The 15,823-nt window shown below is 39.8% G+C and overlaps 1 protein-coding gene across 1 annotated transcript; it reads right to left on the bottom strand.

Moving 5' to 3' along the window:
- Nucleotides 1–733: 733 nt before the first annotated feature.
- LOC143285019 (uncharacterized) lies at nucleotides 734–11,292 on the bottom strand. The gene is made up of 2 exons (XM_076592192.1): nucleotides 11,146–11,292; nucleotides 734–3,256 (listed from the first exon to the last, which is right to left on the bottom strand). The coding sequence occupies exon 2, from the start codon at nucleotides 3,252–3,254 to the stop codon at nucleotides 2,454–2,456; it is 801 nt and encodes a 266-aa protein (XP_076448307.1). The 5' UTR covers nucleotides 3,255–3,256; nucleotides 11,146–11,292; the 3' UTR covers nucleotides 734–2,453.
- Between the last annotated feature and the right edge of the window lie 4,531 nt (nucleotides 11,293–15,823).

Genomic DNA, 15,823 nt, shown 5'->3' with positions numbered 1-15,823 from the left:
CTTCGTCCATTAAATGGCATTTTCTTCATAAATAAGAGGCTGATTTTTTAGGGGTATTTTGGTGGTGGTGTTTTTTTGTGTGTGGAATGTCTGTGTGTGTGTGTTGGAACGTAAGTAAAGATTTGTGTGGTCTTATTGTATGCGCTTTATTTTAGTTTGTGTTTATGTAAATGTTTATTATTGTGTATTTGCTCTGATGAATAATCAACGCCCCTCTTCAATGTCGGTCTCTCTCCTACCCCCATCTCTCTCCGTTTCTCTTGGTTCAGTGTTTAGTTCAGTTCAAATTTGGGGGAGTTTCGGGTGTTTGTGAAAGTGGGAAAGCGAATTTCATATTTCTATTTTAAGTTTATGTTTGGGTTCATGTGTCTGTGTTAGTGTATGTTAGTGTTAGAGAGAGAGAGAGAGAGAGAGAGAGAGAGAGAGAGAGAGAGAGACGGTGTGAGTGATCTCTTGTGTAAAACATCTGTGTAAAACATTGAGCTGATAGGGATGGAGGCACACACACACACAGGCGGTTTCAATGCCGCCAAGATCAAACAGATTTGGGAAGTCATAAACACACACCTCCATACATTATATGCTCACATTTATTTTTGTTACACACGTAAGAGTATATACACACAAACAAGCATGAGCACACACACACACACACACACACACACAGATATATATATATATATATATATATATATATATATATATATATATATATCACACACACACCAATAAAAAAAATAATTTCCAATGGTACCTACACAAACGTATTTTTCTGGAATTGAATAAACTGAATATTTCTAATCACAATTTATATCACTCAACGACTGACAACTGATCAAAATATCCAATCAAGTGTACATTATCAGTCCGGAGAGCTGACATGAAACCACACGTTTCATAATTCACACTTCCGTCATCGTTTTGCTGATTCACATGGCGATCACATGTAAGAACAGAGCCATTATCATAGCATATGACACGTAATTCGTAAATTATGTACATGCAGAAGTCAATGTTCACTCACACTTACGCATACGTGCGTGCCCACACATTCACGCACACACACGCATACACAGTGACACACACTCACACATATATTTTTTTTTAATACATACATGCATGCACGCTAACACGCGCGCAAACACATGTACTCACACCCTCTTTCTCTCTCTCTCTCTCTAAAAAAAAAATAAAAATAAAAAAAAACAACCAAAAAACAACAAACCAAAAAAACTTTAACATGCGCTTTAACATAGTGAGAAGAAATAATTTCATCAAAACTCACAAACTGGAGAGGCAGGCAAGAGGCAGAATGGTTAAAGCATTGTTTGAAACAAGATTACCGCATGTTGGGAAATGGGCGGGGGGTGGGAGGGGGGCGGGGAGCACAACGATTGCTGCAATTTTCATTTCAGCTTGTCGAGTTTCATTCACATCCGCGTTTCTCTCTCTCTCTCTTTCAATCTCTCTCCCTCTTCTTCTCCTTTCAAGTCCATGATTCTTAACGCCGACAAAAACGGCCGAAATTTAGTCGAGCGATTTTGTGCGCCCATATTTTGTTAAGACAAACGGCGCGTTTATTTTTGGTAAGTACTACAACACACCTTCTAGAAGTGTATAATGATGAGAATGATGATGATAAAAATAATGCTAATAATAATGATGATTTAAAAAAACAACAACAATAGTTTATCTTCTGCCTTTCATTAAAATGCAACAATAAGAAACATAAAACTAATAATTACACACACACACACACACACACACACACAAAGAGAGATACTTTTCAATACAAAAAGCGAATTCGTTAGAGTTTGTCAATCAAGTGCATGCCGCAAAACCAAGCGAAAATTTCACTCCATGCAGCAGCTGACAAGCTTGCGTACAGTTCGGGAAGAACGATGGCGTTGTCAAGAACTGTGAGAAGCCCAGTCGTTCGTTGTCAAACCCTCCCGCGCGCTCCATGAATACTAACTTCGCTGCTGCACAAGTCAAGACGATCGAAATACAGATGTTTTGATTTACACCGTCAAACATACATTAGTCAGTCCTCACGAACTGGACCCCAGGTCAGTGGCTCTTATCTCTGCAGTTTCCGGCTAAGATACTGACGCGGATGTTCATTGGACTCTCCAAGGTCTTGTTCCAGACAACAGAGGGCACGACCGAAAATACGTGTCCTCGTGAAATGGACCCAAGATCAGTGGCTCTCAACTCCTCTGGTTTCCAGCTAAGATACTGACGCAGTTGTTCATTGGACTTTCCAACTCCAAGATCTTGTTTCAGACGACAAAGGGCATGACCGAAAATCTGAGTCCTCATGAACTGAAGCCCAGGTCAGTGGTTCTTAACCCCTCCAGTTTCCGGTTAAGATAGTGCCAGAGATGTCCACTGGAGTTTGGAGCTCCAAGGTCTTGTTCTTTACTGCAAATGGCACGACTGAAAATCGGTCTTCATGAATTGGAGCTCAGGTCAGTGGCTGTTAACTCCTCCAGTTTCTGGCGAAGATAGTGCCGGAGTTGTTCATTTGATTCTCCAAGGTCTTGTTCCAGACTGCAAATGGGACGACGGAATATCTCTATTTCCTTGTAATGAATTTTTTTCAGAAAGTCATCGACGTCTTTAACCAAATTCTGATTTATATGCTTCTCGCACTGGAAACGGAAGAGGACCTCTTGAGCCTTGCGTGCCCGGCTGTCACGGGATCGCTTGGCCGACTCGTTGTTCTTCCTTCGTTTTTCATAGTACGCCTCATCTTTCACCACAGGTGCCCCATTTCCTTTAACTCCTGTAGCTGTGGTGGTGCTGGATACCCCAGCGTTCTGCTCCTCGGTATTCCCACTTGGGGAGCTGGCACTGGAGGAGCACGCCGTAGAAACACTGGGGATCGCAGGGGATACTGCTGAACTGGGGGAGATCACAGAAGGGGACTCTGCTGAAAGATGGGAGATCATACGAGCGGAGGATGGAGTAATGGAATTCCCACTGTAATGAGGACCGCCAGTTCCAGAGTCCGGGAATGAAGGAGAGAAAGAACTCGCACTGATCGCATCAGCATTCATACCACTGACGTGACTGTGTGTCTGCGAGTTCAGTGTTGAGGACATGGGTGAAATGTCACTTTCCTCTGTGAAGGTCAAAGATGTAGTGTCACCTCCCTCTGCGAAGTAAGGGTCATACCCTGGATGGCCTTGGTGCATCAACTGCTGCCTGCTTCCATACAGGTTGGGAGAGAATTTGTGTTCCGAATTCATGCCTGCAAAAAAAAAACAAAAAAAAAAAAAAAAATCAAGGTCATTACAAATTTTGATAACTTCATTTGACTATACTGTACAGCCAAGAATGCTATTTTCTAACATCTTACAAATTACATCTACCGTTCAGAACAACATCAAAACTCTTAACAGATATTAAATACCCGATTTCAATGTTTTCTATCACATGAAGATCGTAGACCATTAAAATAAAAAGTGAAACATTTTTATATTGTGCACCTCCAAACTGAATCAGGATCAGTGAATCACAGGTGGCAGATCAAATTATCTCTGTTGTGATCAAGACTTTGTTATTAAATTGTATGTTGTGTCTGTGGGATTTTTCGTCCATGTACATGAAAGAATGAAAATTGTCACGGCTCGTGGCGTCAGTTTCGTTCTCTTATCTGCTCAGTTCAATGCTAACGCACGTGCATCTCTTATGGTGTGTGTGTGGCGTGTCTTGTTCCTTTTCGTCCTGAACTCTTCAGATAGCTCGTAAGTTTATCGTTGGGAAGGTAAAATTCCGCTTTGCCTTTGGAGCCAAGCATGGGTAGAAGACGGGTCGCCGAGCCAGCAAGCGAGCTATTGGGTGTCCTCTGACAGTTGTGGGGTTCAGTTCTCTTGTGACCCCCTTCTTTCCCTGTGTGGGTCTCTGTGTTCTGTGTTCTTTGCCCTGGGCCTATAATATGTCTGTTTCCTGGTGACAGGTGAGGGAGAAGTTGTGAAGTTTGTCCTCGTGGGGTTAGTGTTGTAGCTTGTGACACTTGTTGGCATTATGGGACTTAGGATTTGGGTGTGTATAAAGTTGAGGGAGGTATTTTATCGGAAATCTTTTAAATCCAGTATTCTTGTGGTTTTTTTAGGTATTTGGGGGAATTAGTGAAGCTGTGTTTAGTGCGTGTTGTTTTGCCATGTATTCAGCTAGAGTCACTGTTTCAAATTTATTCTCTTTTTAAATTAAAACTGTCTAGTTGGTCTACATTTTCCAAAACATTTTTGTGGTGATGGAAATGCGATTGGGTGGTTGTGAAATTGTATCATTGGATTTCGTTTCTGTTGTTCGAAACCACCAGGATGAATACAGAGAAATTGCCATTTTGGTTAATGGACTTTTTCGGATTGTGTGTGGGGATTAACTCTCATTTTAGGGAGAAAATATGACAAACGGTTCGTGTACTTTTCGCGTTAGTAGCTTTTGTGTGCAAGTGGCTCTATGTAAAAGGTTATTCACTAGTTACCCTATTCAGTGATATTTGTATTGCTTAAGGAAGTGATGAAAGGGGTTGGGGGGGGGGGGGAGTGTCCATAACAACAACAAAAAATTATCTACAAAGACATGGAGGTCTGTTATTACAGATTGTTAAGTGGAGTGATGGCCTAGAGGTAACGCGTCCGCCTTTGAAGCGAGAGAAATCTGAGCGCGCTGGTTCGAATCACGGCTCAGCCGCCCGGATATTTTCTCCCCCTCCACTAGACCCTGAGTGGTGGTCTGGACGCTAGTCATTCGGATGAGACGATAAACCGAGGTCCCGTGTGCTAGCATGCACTTAGCGCACGTAAAAGAACCCACGGCAACAAAAGGGTTGTTCCTGGCAAAATTCTATAGAAAAATCCACTTCGGTAGGAAAAACAAATAAAACTGCACGCAGGAAAAAATACAAATAAATGGGTGGCGCCGTAGTGTAGCGACGCGCTCTCCCTGGGGAGAGCAGCCCGAATTTCACACAGAGAAATCTGTTGTGATAAAAAGAGAAATACAAATACAAATACAATTTTTCCCGTGGGTTTTCCCCCGTCTGCCATCCCCTCCAACGGAACTCCAGGATTCGACTCCGCAGCGGTCCTCGTTTCCCCTTCTGCCCTGTCCATCCCAAAGTCCCTCACGCCCACTCCTTCCCCGGACCTCCATATTTCGAAGACCCTCCCCCACTGTCCCACGTCCCGTGTAGTTAGTACCACCCTCTTCGATTCTGCAGGCATGTGACCGGTGGACTCATTGACGCTGGTATTCAGCAAATGAGTTTGAGTGTGGTTTTAGTGAACTGACATCAATTTTTCACACGTAACTGTGCCACAGTTATAATAAATTAAATAAATAAATATCATAAATTAATTAATTAAAAAAATTAAATGAATGAATGAATAAATAGAGCTGAATGAACAGATTAATTAAAAAAAAATTCTTAGACCTAGATGATAATCTGCCAACCTTAATATAAGATGAAAGTGATTCTCTTGATGGAAAAATAACTGATGAAGCAGGATATGCATTGAAAAACATGAAACATGGCAAGAGTCCAGGGACAGTTATAATGTGAAATTTTTCAGTTTTCTGTAAACAGTTAAAACCTTTTTTGTGAGCACATGCTGATAGCTTTGTTCAAAAAGAGGGAGTTATTACTTGTATTCCCAAAAGGTGATAAATCAAAACACTGGAGGCCAATAAATCTCTTTTACATGTAGTGTAAAAAAAAAAATTTTAAAAAAAGAAAAAAAAAAAGGATCCTCTTCCATTGCAAATTGACTCAAAACTGTTTTATCAAAATTGATTAGTGAAGACCAGACTGGTTTTCTGAGGAACAGATATCTGTGATAATATTAAACTAATTTATGGCCTGATCTGTTACCTTGCTACAGATGAACTACCCCGGCTTTTGTTGTCTCAACTTTGAAAAGGCTTTGACTCGCTTCACTGTAATTTTGATAAGGTTTTGCAGTATTAATACTATTATAGCTTTGGTAATGAGATATATGCAGATTGACAGCCACTTTCTTTTACAAAAAAAAATTAAATCAGCATTATTTGCAAATGGTCTAACGACACAGACTTATGATGCAAGTTTTGAAATATTATGGCTTTGGTAATGACATATACAGACTGACAGCCATGTTTTACATAAAGATTAAGTCAACATTAATTGAAAATGGTCGGCTGGACTATAAGAAACAAAAATAAATAAACTGTAAATGATCAACGACATGACTGAACAGTGAACAATGCTGTTGGCAAGGAGACCCTATTTCTCCATATATTTTCATACTTTGTGTCAAAATATTGTCAAATGTGATTCACGAAGAAAATATTCAAGGGATACATATAAACAAGACTGATTATAAAATCAGCTGATGCCCAGATAATAAACAAGGGGAATATTCTATCTTTTTGGAAGAATATCAGAATAATCAACAGACTTGGGGAGGTTTCTGGACTATTTTTGAATGAAGAAAACGCATGAGCTATCAGGTAAGAGAGCAAAAAGAATGTTTTCAAACACACTGTATAAAAGCCACATTTAAAGACAGTCTGGAATTCTTCAAATTTTAGGAATCGGGTTCAAACTGGATTTAAGGATACATGTAAAATTAAATTATGACAAAAAATGTAAGGAAGTACAACCTTTTCCAGACTTGGTCAAGAATACTTAACCCTCCTGCTTGAATTGCCATTCTAAAATCACATGTCCTATCTAATTTATCTAATGTCTATCTAATTTATTTGTTTCAAATTTCAAAAAAACAGTGTTACTTTTGTATGGATAATATTATAATAAACATGACAGAATAAGCAAAGAACAACAATACGTAAGAATGGTGGTCTGGGTGTGCCACACATTTAAAGAAATGTTATTGTTAGTTTTAGAACTTACTTTTTTTTTCCACAAAGACATTAATTATGTATTCTGGATTGACTGTCTTGATGCTTTTTCCACCTTTCGTGAAACTATTAATCCTAAGCGTTCATCTTAACCTATATCAGAACCTATCTTTTTCAACATGCATAAAGTTGAGGGTAATATGCTCATATACAGAATACATGTTGGAGATAGATATATATATATATATATATATATTCAAACTTGCTCACTTTTTGCAAGCATATGGATCTTTCCTCTCACATTCTCCCATTGATTTTTCTCCCACTGATTTTAATGCAAAGTATTGCTAAGTACAACATGAACATTAATAATGACTTTAAACAGCCGGGTTCACACCATAAAAAAAAATGTTACTAGCAAAACTGTAATTAAAGATAATGTTGCACTTGTTACATTCCATATATGAAAATACACTCCGGATGAAAAGAATTTTTCAGTTTGTAAAGGGTATAGACAATATTATGACATTATATGCAAAGATGACAGACTGCCCAATGGTGGTTATGACAGAAAAGCTACATGTACTGAAATTCCATAGCGCAGTGTTTTCTACAAGATAAGTCAAATTTAGGAAACCAAGTCAAAATGGTTTCAGATGTGGATTATCCACAGGATACTGGCAAGAATAGCAAATGACCAATGCAATTTCTGCCACAGAGAAAGGAACTGCATTCAGCATATCTTCTGGCATTGTGAAACTACAAGTTGTTCTGGGAAAGCTTTGGAGTTGCTGTTGTAAGAAAATGATGTCACCTCCAATGTTAAGCTGTCAAAACATCTCATTCTTTTCAATTAACATCTCATTCTTTTAACTATTTTAGTTAAGTGACTCATCTACCAGTGACAGTGTTTTCAAATACAAGTAGAAGCCAAACGTTTTTATGAATGTAAGGTACAAAAATCCACACTGTTTATTAACGCCCTCCAGAATTATTCAAGCATGAAATATAAAATAATTGAAAATAGTGCACAAATAAACATTGAAATGCATTCCTTCAAAAACAAAAGGATACCACATAAACATATCATTGACAATATCCACTCTTGATTTTTGTTGTTTTTCAGTTGCAATTATTTTTTTTCCAAGTTTCCTGGCTACTCACCAGATTCCAAACTTAATAACCTAGTTCTTCTGTTCAATGAATTTCTATGTTTTACTACCATCTGTTATCTATCACAAGCATTGTTTACCTTATATATAAGTTATAATCAACACATTAAATGATGTGTAAGCTCCCCAACCCATTTGTTCTATCGAGATGAAATTTCAGTAATTTTCAGATGTAACTGTGCAATGCGGTTCATACCAGTGTTAATCAGCAGATCACATGCTAGCTCTGTAGAAGTTCAATTAGTGCTATTTCGGGTAATGTAATGTCAAGAGAGGGCTGACAGGGTGAGGGTGAATGGAAAAAAGTTATCCATGTCAAGCCCTACACATTCCCACTAAAACAGGAAGAAAAGTCTTTTTAAAAATCTTCATATTCAATGCCAACACCTAATATTTTTCTCAAGTCCTCCATGCCTGGCTGAAATTTCCTTTTTTTTTCCTTCTGAAGTCCTGTATGCCTGACGAAAATTAAAAAAGAAAAAGTTCCCTATGTCCAGCAGAAAGAAAAAAAAAAATTCGCTGTGTGAATGATATGCCTGGTTTGTTATTTTTGTTTTTGTTTTGTTTTGATTTTTGTTTGTTTTTGTTTTGTTTTTGCTTCTGTTCTTTGTCAAAAAAAAAAAAAAAAAACAAAAAAAATCCCAACCTTTGTGATGCATGTTCCTATGTTGAGAAATATAACCACCTGTGCAAGGGACAAAAAATAAAAATTAATGAATAAATAAAAGCCAGTCTGGACTCCCCAATTCTACAGAAAAAATCTCAAGTCATCCATGCCCAGCTAAAATAAATAGATAAATACATAAAAGTCCCCAATTCTACAGAAAAAATCTCAAGTCATCCATGCCCAGCTAAAATAAATAGATAAATACATAAAAGTCCCCAGTTCTACAGAAAAAATTCTAAGTACTCCATGCCCAGCTAAAATAAATAAATACATAAATAAACATTTTTTTTTAAAGTCAGTCCCCAATTCTGCACACACAAAATCAAGTCCTCCATGGCCAGCTATTAAAAAAATGTTAAAAGTCAAAGTCCCCCAGTTCAGGAAAAAAAAAAACAACTTTTAACTATTCCTGCAAGGTTAGTTGTTTTTTTTTTAATCTCTAAGTGCCCCATGCCCCCGTAAAAAAAAAAAAAAAGGAAGAAAACAGTCAGTCCCAAGTTCAACAGAAAAAAGATTCAAGTACTCCATGCCCAACTTTAAAAAAAAAAAAAAAAAAAAAGTGTCAGTCCACAGGTTTAGAGAGAAAAAAATTCCATGTGCAGCTAAAACAATTATTTAAAATAGAATTTTAAAAAAAAGTCCCCAGTTCCACAGAAAAAAACCTAAGTCCTAAAAAAAAAAAAAATCAAGTGCCCCATGCCTAGGTAAAAAATAAATTGAAAAGTCAGTCCCATGTTCTACAGTCCTCCATGCTCAGCTAACAAAAAAAAAAAAAAAAAAAAAACAAACCCGTTACAGGGGTAAAAAGTCCTCCATGCCAAACTTTAAAAAAAAAAGAAAAAAAAAAGTCAGTCGCCAGGTATACAGAAAAAGTGCAAGTCCTCCAGGCCCAGCTAAATTTTTTGTCAAGTTGGTCCCCAGGTCTAGGAAAAAAAAAAATGTCCCCAATGCCCAGAAAAGAAAAAAAAAATTTTAGGTCCCCAGTTCTACAGCAAAAAAATTTAAGTCATCCAAGCCCAGCTAAAAAAAAAATAAATAAAATAAATAAATAAAAGAAGAAAAAGAAAGCAAGTCCCCAGCCAGGTCTAGGAAAAAAAATGTAAGTCTGTGTCTCAGCTAAAACAGAAATAAAAATCTAAAAGAATATACCAAGGTCTCAAAGTCCAGGAAAAAAATTTTTCAACTGCTCCATGCAAGGTCTGTTTTAAGAAAATCTAAGCACCCCAAGCCGAGGTAAAAAAACAACAAAAATCTATTTAAAAAAAAAAGAAAAAAAAAGGCGCTCCAGTACCCCAGCTAAAACAAAAATGAACTAAAATTAAATAATATATATTGTGGAGTGATGGTCTAGAGGTAACGCGTCTGCATAGGAAACGAGAGAACCTGAGTGCGCTGGTTTGACTCACAGCTCAGCCGCCGATATTTTCTCCCCCTCCATTAGACTCGACTGGTGGTCTGGACGCTAGTCATTCGGATGAGACGATAAACCGAGGTCCCGTGTGCAGAATGCACTCAGTGCATGTAAAAGAACCACGGCAACAAATGGGTTGTCCCTGGCAAAATTCTGTACAAAAATCCACTTCGATATGGAAAAAAAAACAACTGCACACAGGAAAAAATATTTTTAAAATGGGTGGCGCTGTAGTATAGCGACACACTCTCCCTGGGGACAGCAGCCCGAATTTCATACCGAGAAATCTGTTGTGATATAAAAAAATAAAAAAGAAAGAAAGAAAGAAAAGTCTGTGCTCTCGCTAAAACAAAATAAATTAAAATCTAAAGTCAAAGTCCAGGATTTTTTTTTTTTTAACTACTCCATGCAAAGTCTATTTTAAGAAAACCTAAAGTGCCCAAAGCCCAGGTTAAAAAAAAAAAATATATATATATATATATATATTTAAGAGCTCCAATGCCCCCAGCTAACACAAAAATGAATTAAAATACATTAATATATATATATATATATATATATCAAGGCCTCCCAGTCCAGGAAAAATTCTTTTAAATACTCCTTTAAAAAAAAATCTAAGTGTCCCAAGCCCAGGTAAACAAAGAACAACAACAAAAACAACAAAATAAAATTTTAAAAAGTGCTTCACTGATGGGCCCACGTCTAGCTTTAAACAACAACAATAAATAAATAAACAATGAAACTTGGAACAAGAAGTTGGCCCCTTTTAACCTCTGGTTAAAATCAGAATTTTCCTTGTTACAATTGCGCTTTTGTTGTAACACCCCCACTCCGCCCACACCACGGTGGTCCGTCAGGTCAGTGGTCGACGCGTAACATCATGGCTGCTGTGAACAGAATGACTTCATGGCGGCGGGCCAACGGGGAAGTCCGAAGTCTACGAAATTATATTTCTCAGACAACTCCCAGGCAATGGCTGATGAATGAAGGCAGATTCTACATACTTTTCCTTACCTATTTTTCTCACAATCTGCCGTACCTACCTTCAGTTGCAAGTTTCCCAGCAATGGAAAGTCAGGATCCCTTCGCGTTCGCAGTTCAGCTCAGCTCCCTCTAGTGTGGCGTGTGTACCTCGTAACGCAATGCGTGCAAGTTTTGTACCCACTTCTTCGCTTGCCGTTGACCACCTCGCTCCGAGGTTGGGGAGGCGAATGACTGGTGGATAGGCCTAGCAGGGAGAGAAGTTGTGCGCAGGGAAAGGGGGGCGTCGTTCGTGGCTGAGTTGGCGTGCCCGTTCGCTGTACACAACAGGCGCATGAGACGATTTTTTTTTTAACCATTGAAAATATTCACGCACGCACACACACACACACACACACACACACACAAATAAAGCCGAATTCCGGGGCGGTCAAAATCATAGGAATGATTAAGAAGGACAGAGGGCTTCCATAAACTTTGCATGAGGCAATGTAACTAATTACCGTAACTGTGATTTTACAGAGAAATATAGCAATGAAATGCACCATGACCATTCTGCCCGGTATACATGTATGTGTTGGAAATGTGCAGTCAACACCTGGTGGAAGATTTCATGATTACGTATTATGATGATGATGATGATGATGATAATAATAATAATAACGAAAATGATGATGATGATAACAAAATGAAAAATCAGTAATTATAACAAGAACAATAATGATAATAACAATGATAAGTAGTAGTAGTAGTAGAAGTAGTAGTAGTAGTAGTAGTATAATGATCATCAACATGAAAAACCTTACAGTTTACCAGTCCGACCCTGTGGATGACGTCACTAAGATTTCAGACTCCGTCAAGACGGGTTTATTGTCTCCACACTCGGGTACAAAAATATACTATTCGACATGTGCAGACAATGAACTTGAATACAGTTAAGCAAAAGCTCACTAAGTTAGTCACCATGCACAATGCATGTTTTCTTTCTTCTTCCTCCTCTTCTTCTCCTCCTTCTCAGTTCTTCTTCTTTATCACATTCTTCATCATCGTCGTCTTCTTCTTCTCAGTCTACTATACTGACTTCTTCTTCTTCTCCTTCTACTACTACTATTACTGCTGCTTCGTCGTCTTCTTCTTCCAAACCATTCATGTGACTCTTGCATCAAAAACACAAACGCAGGTTTGACATTGACAATAATGTAAACCTGTCACTGTGACCGCCAGCAGAACGAAAAAGAGTAGGGGGGAATCCGGCCTTGGTATCCTCGGTCTCCAAGAGGATGTAGATCAATTTGTCACAACTGCCAAGGTGTGTAGATCTAATACTCCGAAACGATGTCGTGCAAATGGGAGTTAAGGAAAAGGGGGAAAGATTGTCACAATGATAAATGTAAGACTGATCTATCGTGATCGTTTTGCTTTTCTCCGAAAACATACATTTGCGGCGTTTAGCATCGCTGTCTGCACGCCCCCCCACCCCCACAAAGCCCCCCCAGCCCCCACCCACCCACCCCATCCCCCGGCCCAACTCCGCCCCGTATTGATCTAGTAACGCAATACGACAGCAGGGAGAGGGGTCAGAAAACATAACTCCACACAACAATAGTCAATCAACTGTAAAACAACAGAAACAACACAATTTCAACCAGCTTAGTTTGACGCTGACACCGGCCTCTACGCGCAACTAATTAATTGATTTTGCAGCACGTATATATTACAGCTGCCACATTGCTGGCTGTGGTCATTGTAATCCCACGTGGATGGATCAATACTCTGTGAGTCAGTTGCACTGGCATTTAGCGGAGCTTTGAAGAAGCTCATTTGGGACTGAGTCTCTCGATATCTGTTTCCGTCACTGTCTGTCTCTGTTTGCCGGTCTGTCTCTGTTTGTCTGCCCCTCTGTCTGTCTGTCTGTCTGTCTCTCTCTCTCTCTCTCTCCATCTCTCTCGATCCCTCTCTGACTTTTTGCACACGATTTTCAGTGTCTCTTTATCAGTGGCTTGGCCAGTACACGTTTGGTGCACTTTGATGATTTGTTGTCGTTGAGAATTCGGTGGACCAAATTCTAATGGTGTGTTTATGTGAAGGAATAAAAGACCAATTCGTGACCCTAAACCCATGTGAAGAAAGATACGGGAGCAGTCAGTACAAGGCTAATCAATGATGTGGTGTGACTGCGGACAGTGTGGTGTAATTAAGTAAAGAAGATCTGGCTTCTTGTCAGTTTCAGTTTCAGTAGCTCAAGGAGGCGTCACTGCGTTCGGACAAAACCATATACGCTACACCACATCTGCCAAGCAGATGCCTGACCAGCAGCGTAACCCAACGCGCTTAGTCAGGCCTTGAGAAATTATCCTGTCAGTGTTACCTGACATCTCGGCAGAGCATACTTTTGAAGTGATCCCTAAAAGTATGATCTTCTTGTCAGTGCAAGCTCTCGGATTCCTGCCGACTTTATCAAGTTCCATTTAACATGTGCTTTCTGTCGGTAAAATTACATGAAATTAATTAAGCGGTTGCAAAAAACCCTGTGACAAGCCATTCATGATTTACTATGATGATCATTAGTACAGCATCCGGTTACAAACGGGACAAGGACAGAAAGAGTGTGCTATAGGTTCATTTTGTACTATCAAGACAGGTACGACTGTGTCGTGGTTCCGTTTTCACTGAGAGAGAGAGAGAGAGAGAGAGAAGAAACACGCACACGTATTTGTGTACTTTTAAGTGCCTGTGCTGCTGAGCGAGCCCCCCGCAGAACACTCCAACCAATCACCGGGCTCCATTTGATGAGCTGTATTGTGAGGCGGGTCATTGTCAAGGTGAGGGACGGCAAGGGAGGCGTGGAACAAACATGCACAGCAAAAACATTGCCCGGGTGCTGCAAGGATTAAGCTGTCTCTGCAGCAAAAAGAGAAAGAGAGAGAGAAAGAACACCGGATGTTTTAGGGCTTGACCCAGCAAGAGAAATGGTCGATACTTAGTTTTGTTGAAGATGCCAAAAACAAAAAGGGGGAAAGAAGTGTTGATCGTCTTCGTTTCTCGGTCTTATTGTGATATGCATGCGCGCTCTTATATGTGTATGCACGCACGAGCACGCACACGCACACGCACGCACGCACGCACGCACACACACACACACACACACACACACTGACATGAAGGAACAAGGTTGCAAACTCAAGCTCGCCAGCTGGCTGGCATATCTGGCTGGAGAGGACTGTGTACAGCTGAAGAGAGTTCAAAGGCTCATCACTGTGACAAATCTTGCAGGCACTGGGCTTGACAGGACTGACACACCTCTGCAGGCCTGTCATAGTCATTACAAGTAGTCTCAGCTTCGCTTTTACAACCCTGACAACAACTGACCTGGTGACTTTGCAGTCCAGTAGTACTGGTATGGTGTGCCTAGCTTGTCAAAAACAGCAAACGCTTTGCAATAAATTTCACATTCAGCCAAATATAAAAATCTTGTATTGCGTTGTATTGTATTATATCGTATTGTAGTGTATTGTAATTTGTATTGTGTTTCGCTGAAAGTGGATTTTTCTACAGAGTTTTGCCAGGCTTTGGACAACCCCCTTTTCTTGCAATGGGTTCCTTAACGTGCGTTAAGTGCATCAGTGCTACACTGATACGCCGAGGACCTAGGTTTATCGTCTCGTTCGAACAAGTGGCGTCCATATTACCACTCAATGTCTAGTGGAGGGGTAGTAAATACTGGTGAGTGTGGGATTCGAACCCTTGCGCGCTCAGGTTCTTTCGTTTCTTGGGCTGTCGCGTTACCACAAGGCCACCATTCCACTTTTTTTTTCTTTTTCTTTTTTTCTTTTTTTAATTAGATCTTCGTTAAAAGAATATAGTAACTTTTTTTTCTTTTCTTTTTTTTTTTTTTAACAATACAGAATGGAACCAACTGAGGGGAAAAAAAAGAAGACATCAATGCAAGGACCATTGATGTCTTAAAGCGACCATTCAAGGTTCCCTGTCAGTTGCTTCCACCACCAGCAATTTGTTATTCTAATACAAGTCACCCTTCATGCTCCTCACCAAGACCGTCCATTGCGACGATGGCCTCATCAACGTGTCAGTGTACTATATGGTCATGATGCTGCCTGGTCAGTTTTACGATGACAGTCGAGTTGGGCCTGCACTGAGCTGTCACTCTTGTCAGTATCAAGAGTGATAAGAGGGCGTCAGGTTTATGTTTCTTCATGGACGTAGCAATCTTTACACAGCTGATAGAACTCGGATGCGCGCATGCTCTGTGTTCAGTTTGTTTGACTGTCAGTTTGGGTGTGTTTGTCTGTCGATCTGCTAATATTTGTCCGTCTGTTTTGCTATCTCATGTAAACAGTGTGTGTGAGTGTGTGTGTGTGTGTGTGTGTGTGTGTGTGTTCGTGTGCGTTTTTTGCGCGTACCGTTGCGTGCGCGTGTGTGTAGTTTTTCCTCTCCGAGTCTGACAATCACTGGTGCATCCAGCGCCCATTTTATGTACTTGTTTCTTAATTTGTTTGTTGCCTTGTCCTAATTGCTCATTATGAATATTTGTCACACTTTCCACGTGCAAACATGTCGGTAGTTCTCTCCTATACCCTTGAGGCACTGGTCCACTCCACAGTATGTGCATTAGACAGTCAGTGGACACTACACTAGTGGACGACCCAGTTTCGTGAGAACCGAATGGACGTTGTTTTCCGTTCTTATCACAAGCTGATTAGACAGTCTTATTAGACAGTC

This window comes from Babylonia areolata, chromosome 8 (genome assembly GCF_041734735.1).
Source record: "Babylonia areolata isolate BAREFJ2019XMU chromosome 8, ASM4173473v1, whole genome shotgun sequence".
Lineage (NCBI taxonomy): Eukaryota > Metazoa > Mollusca > Gastropoda > Neogastropoda > Buccinidae > Babylonia > Babylonia areolata.
This window is presented reverse-complemented; position numbering and strand designations above follow the sequence as displayed.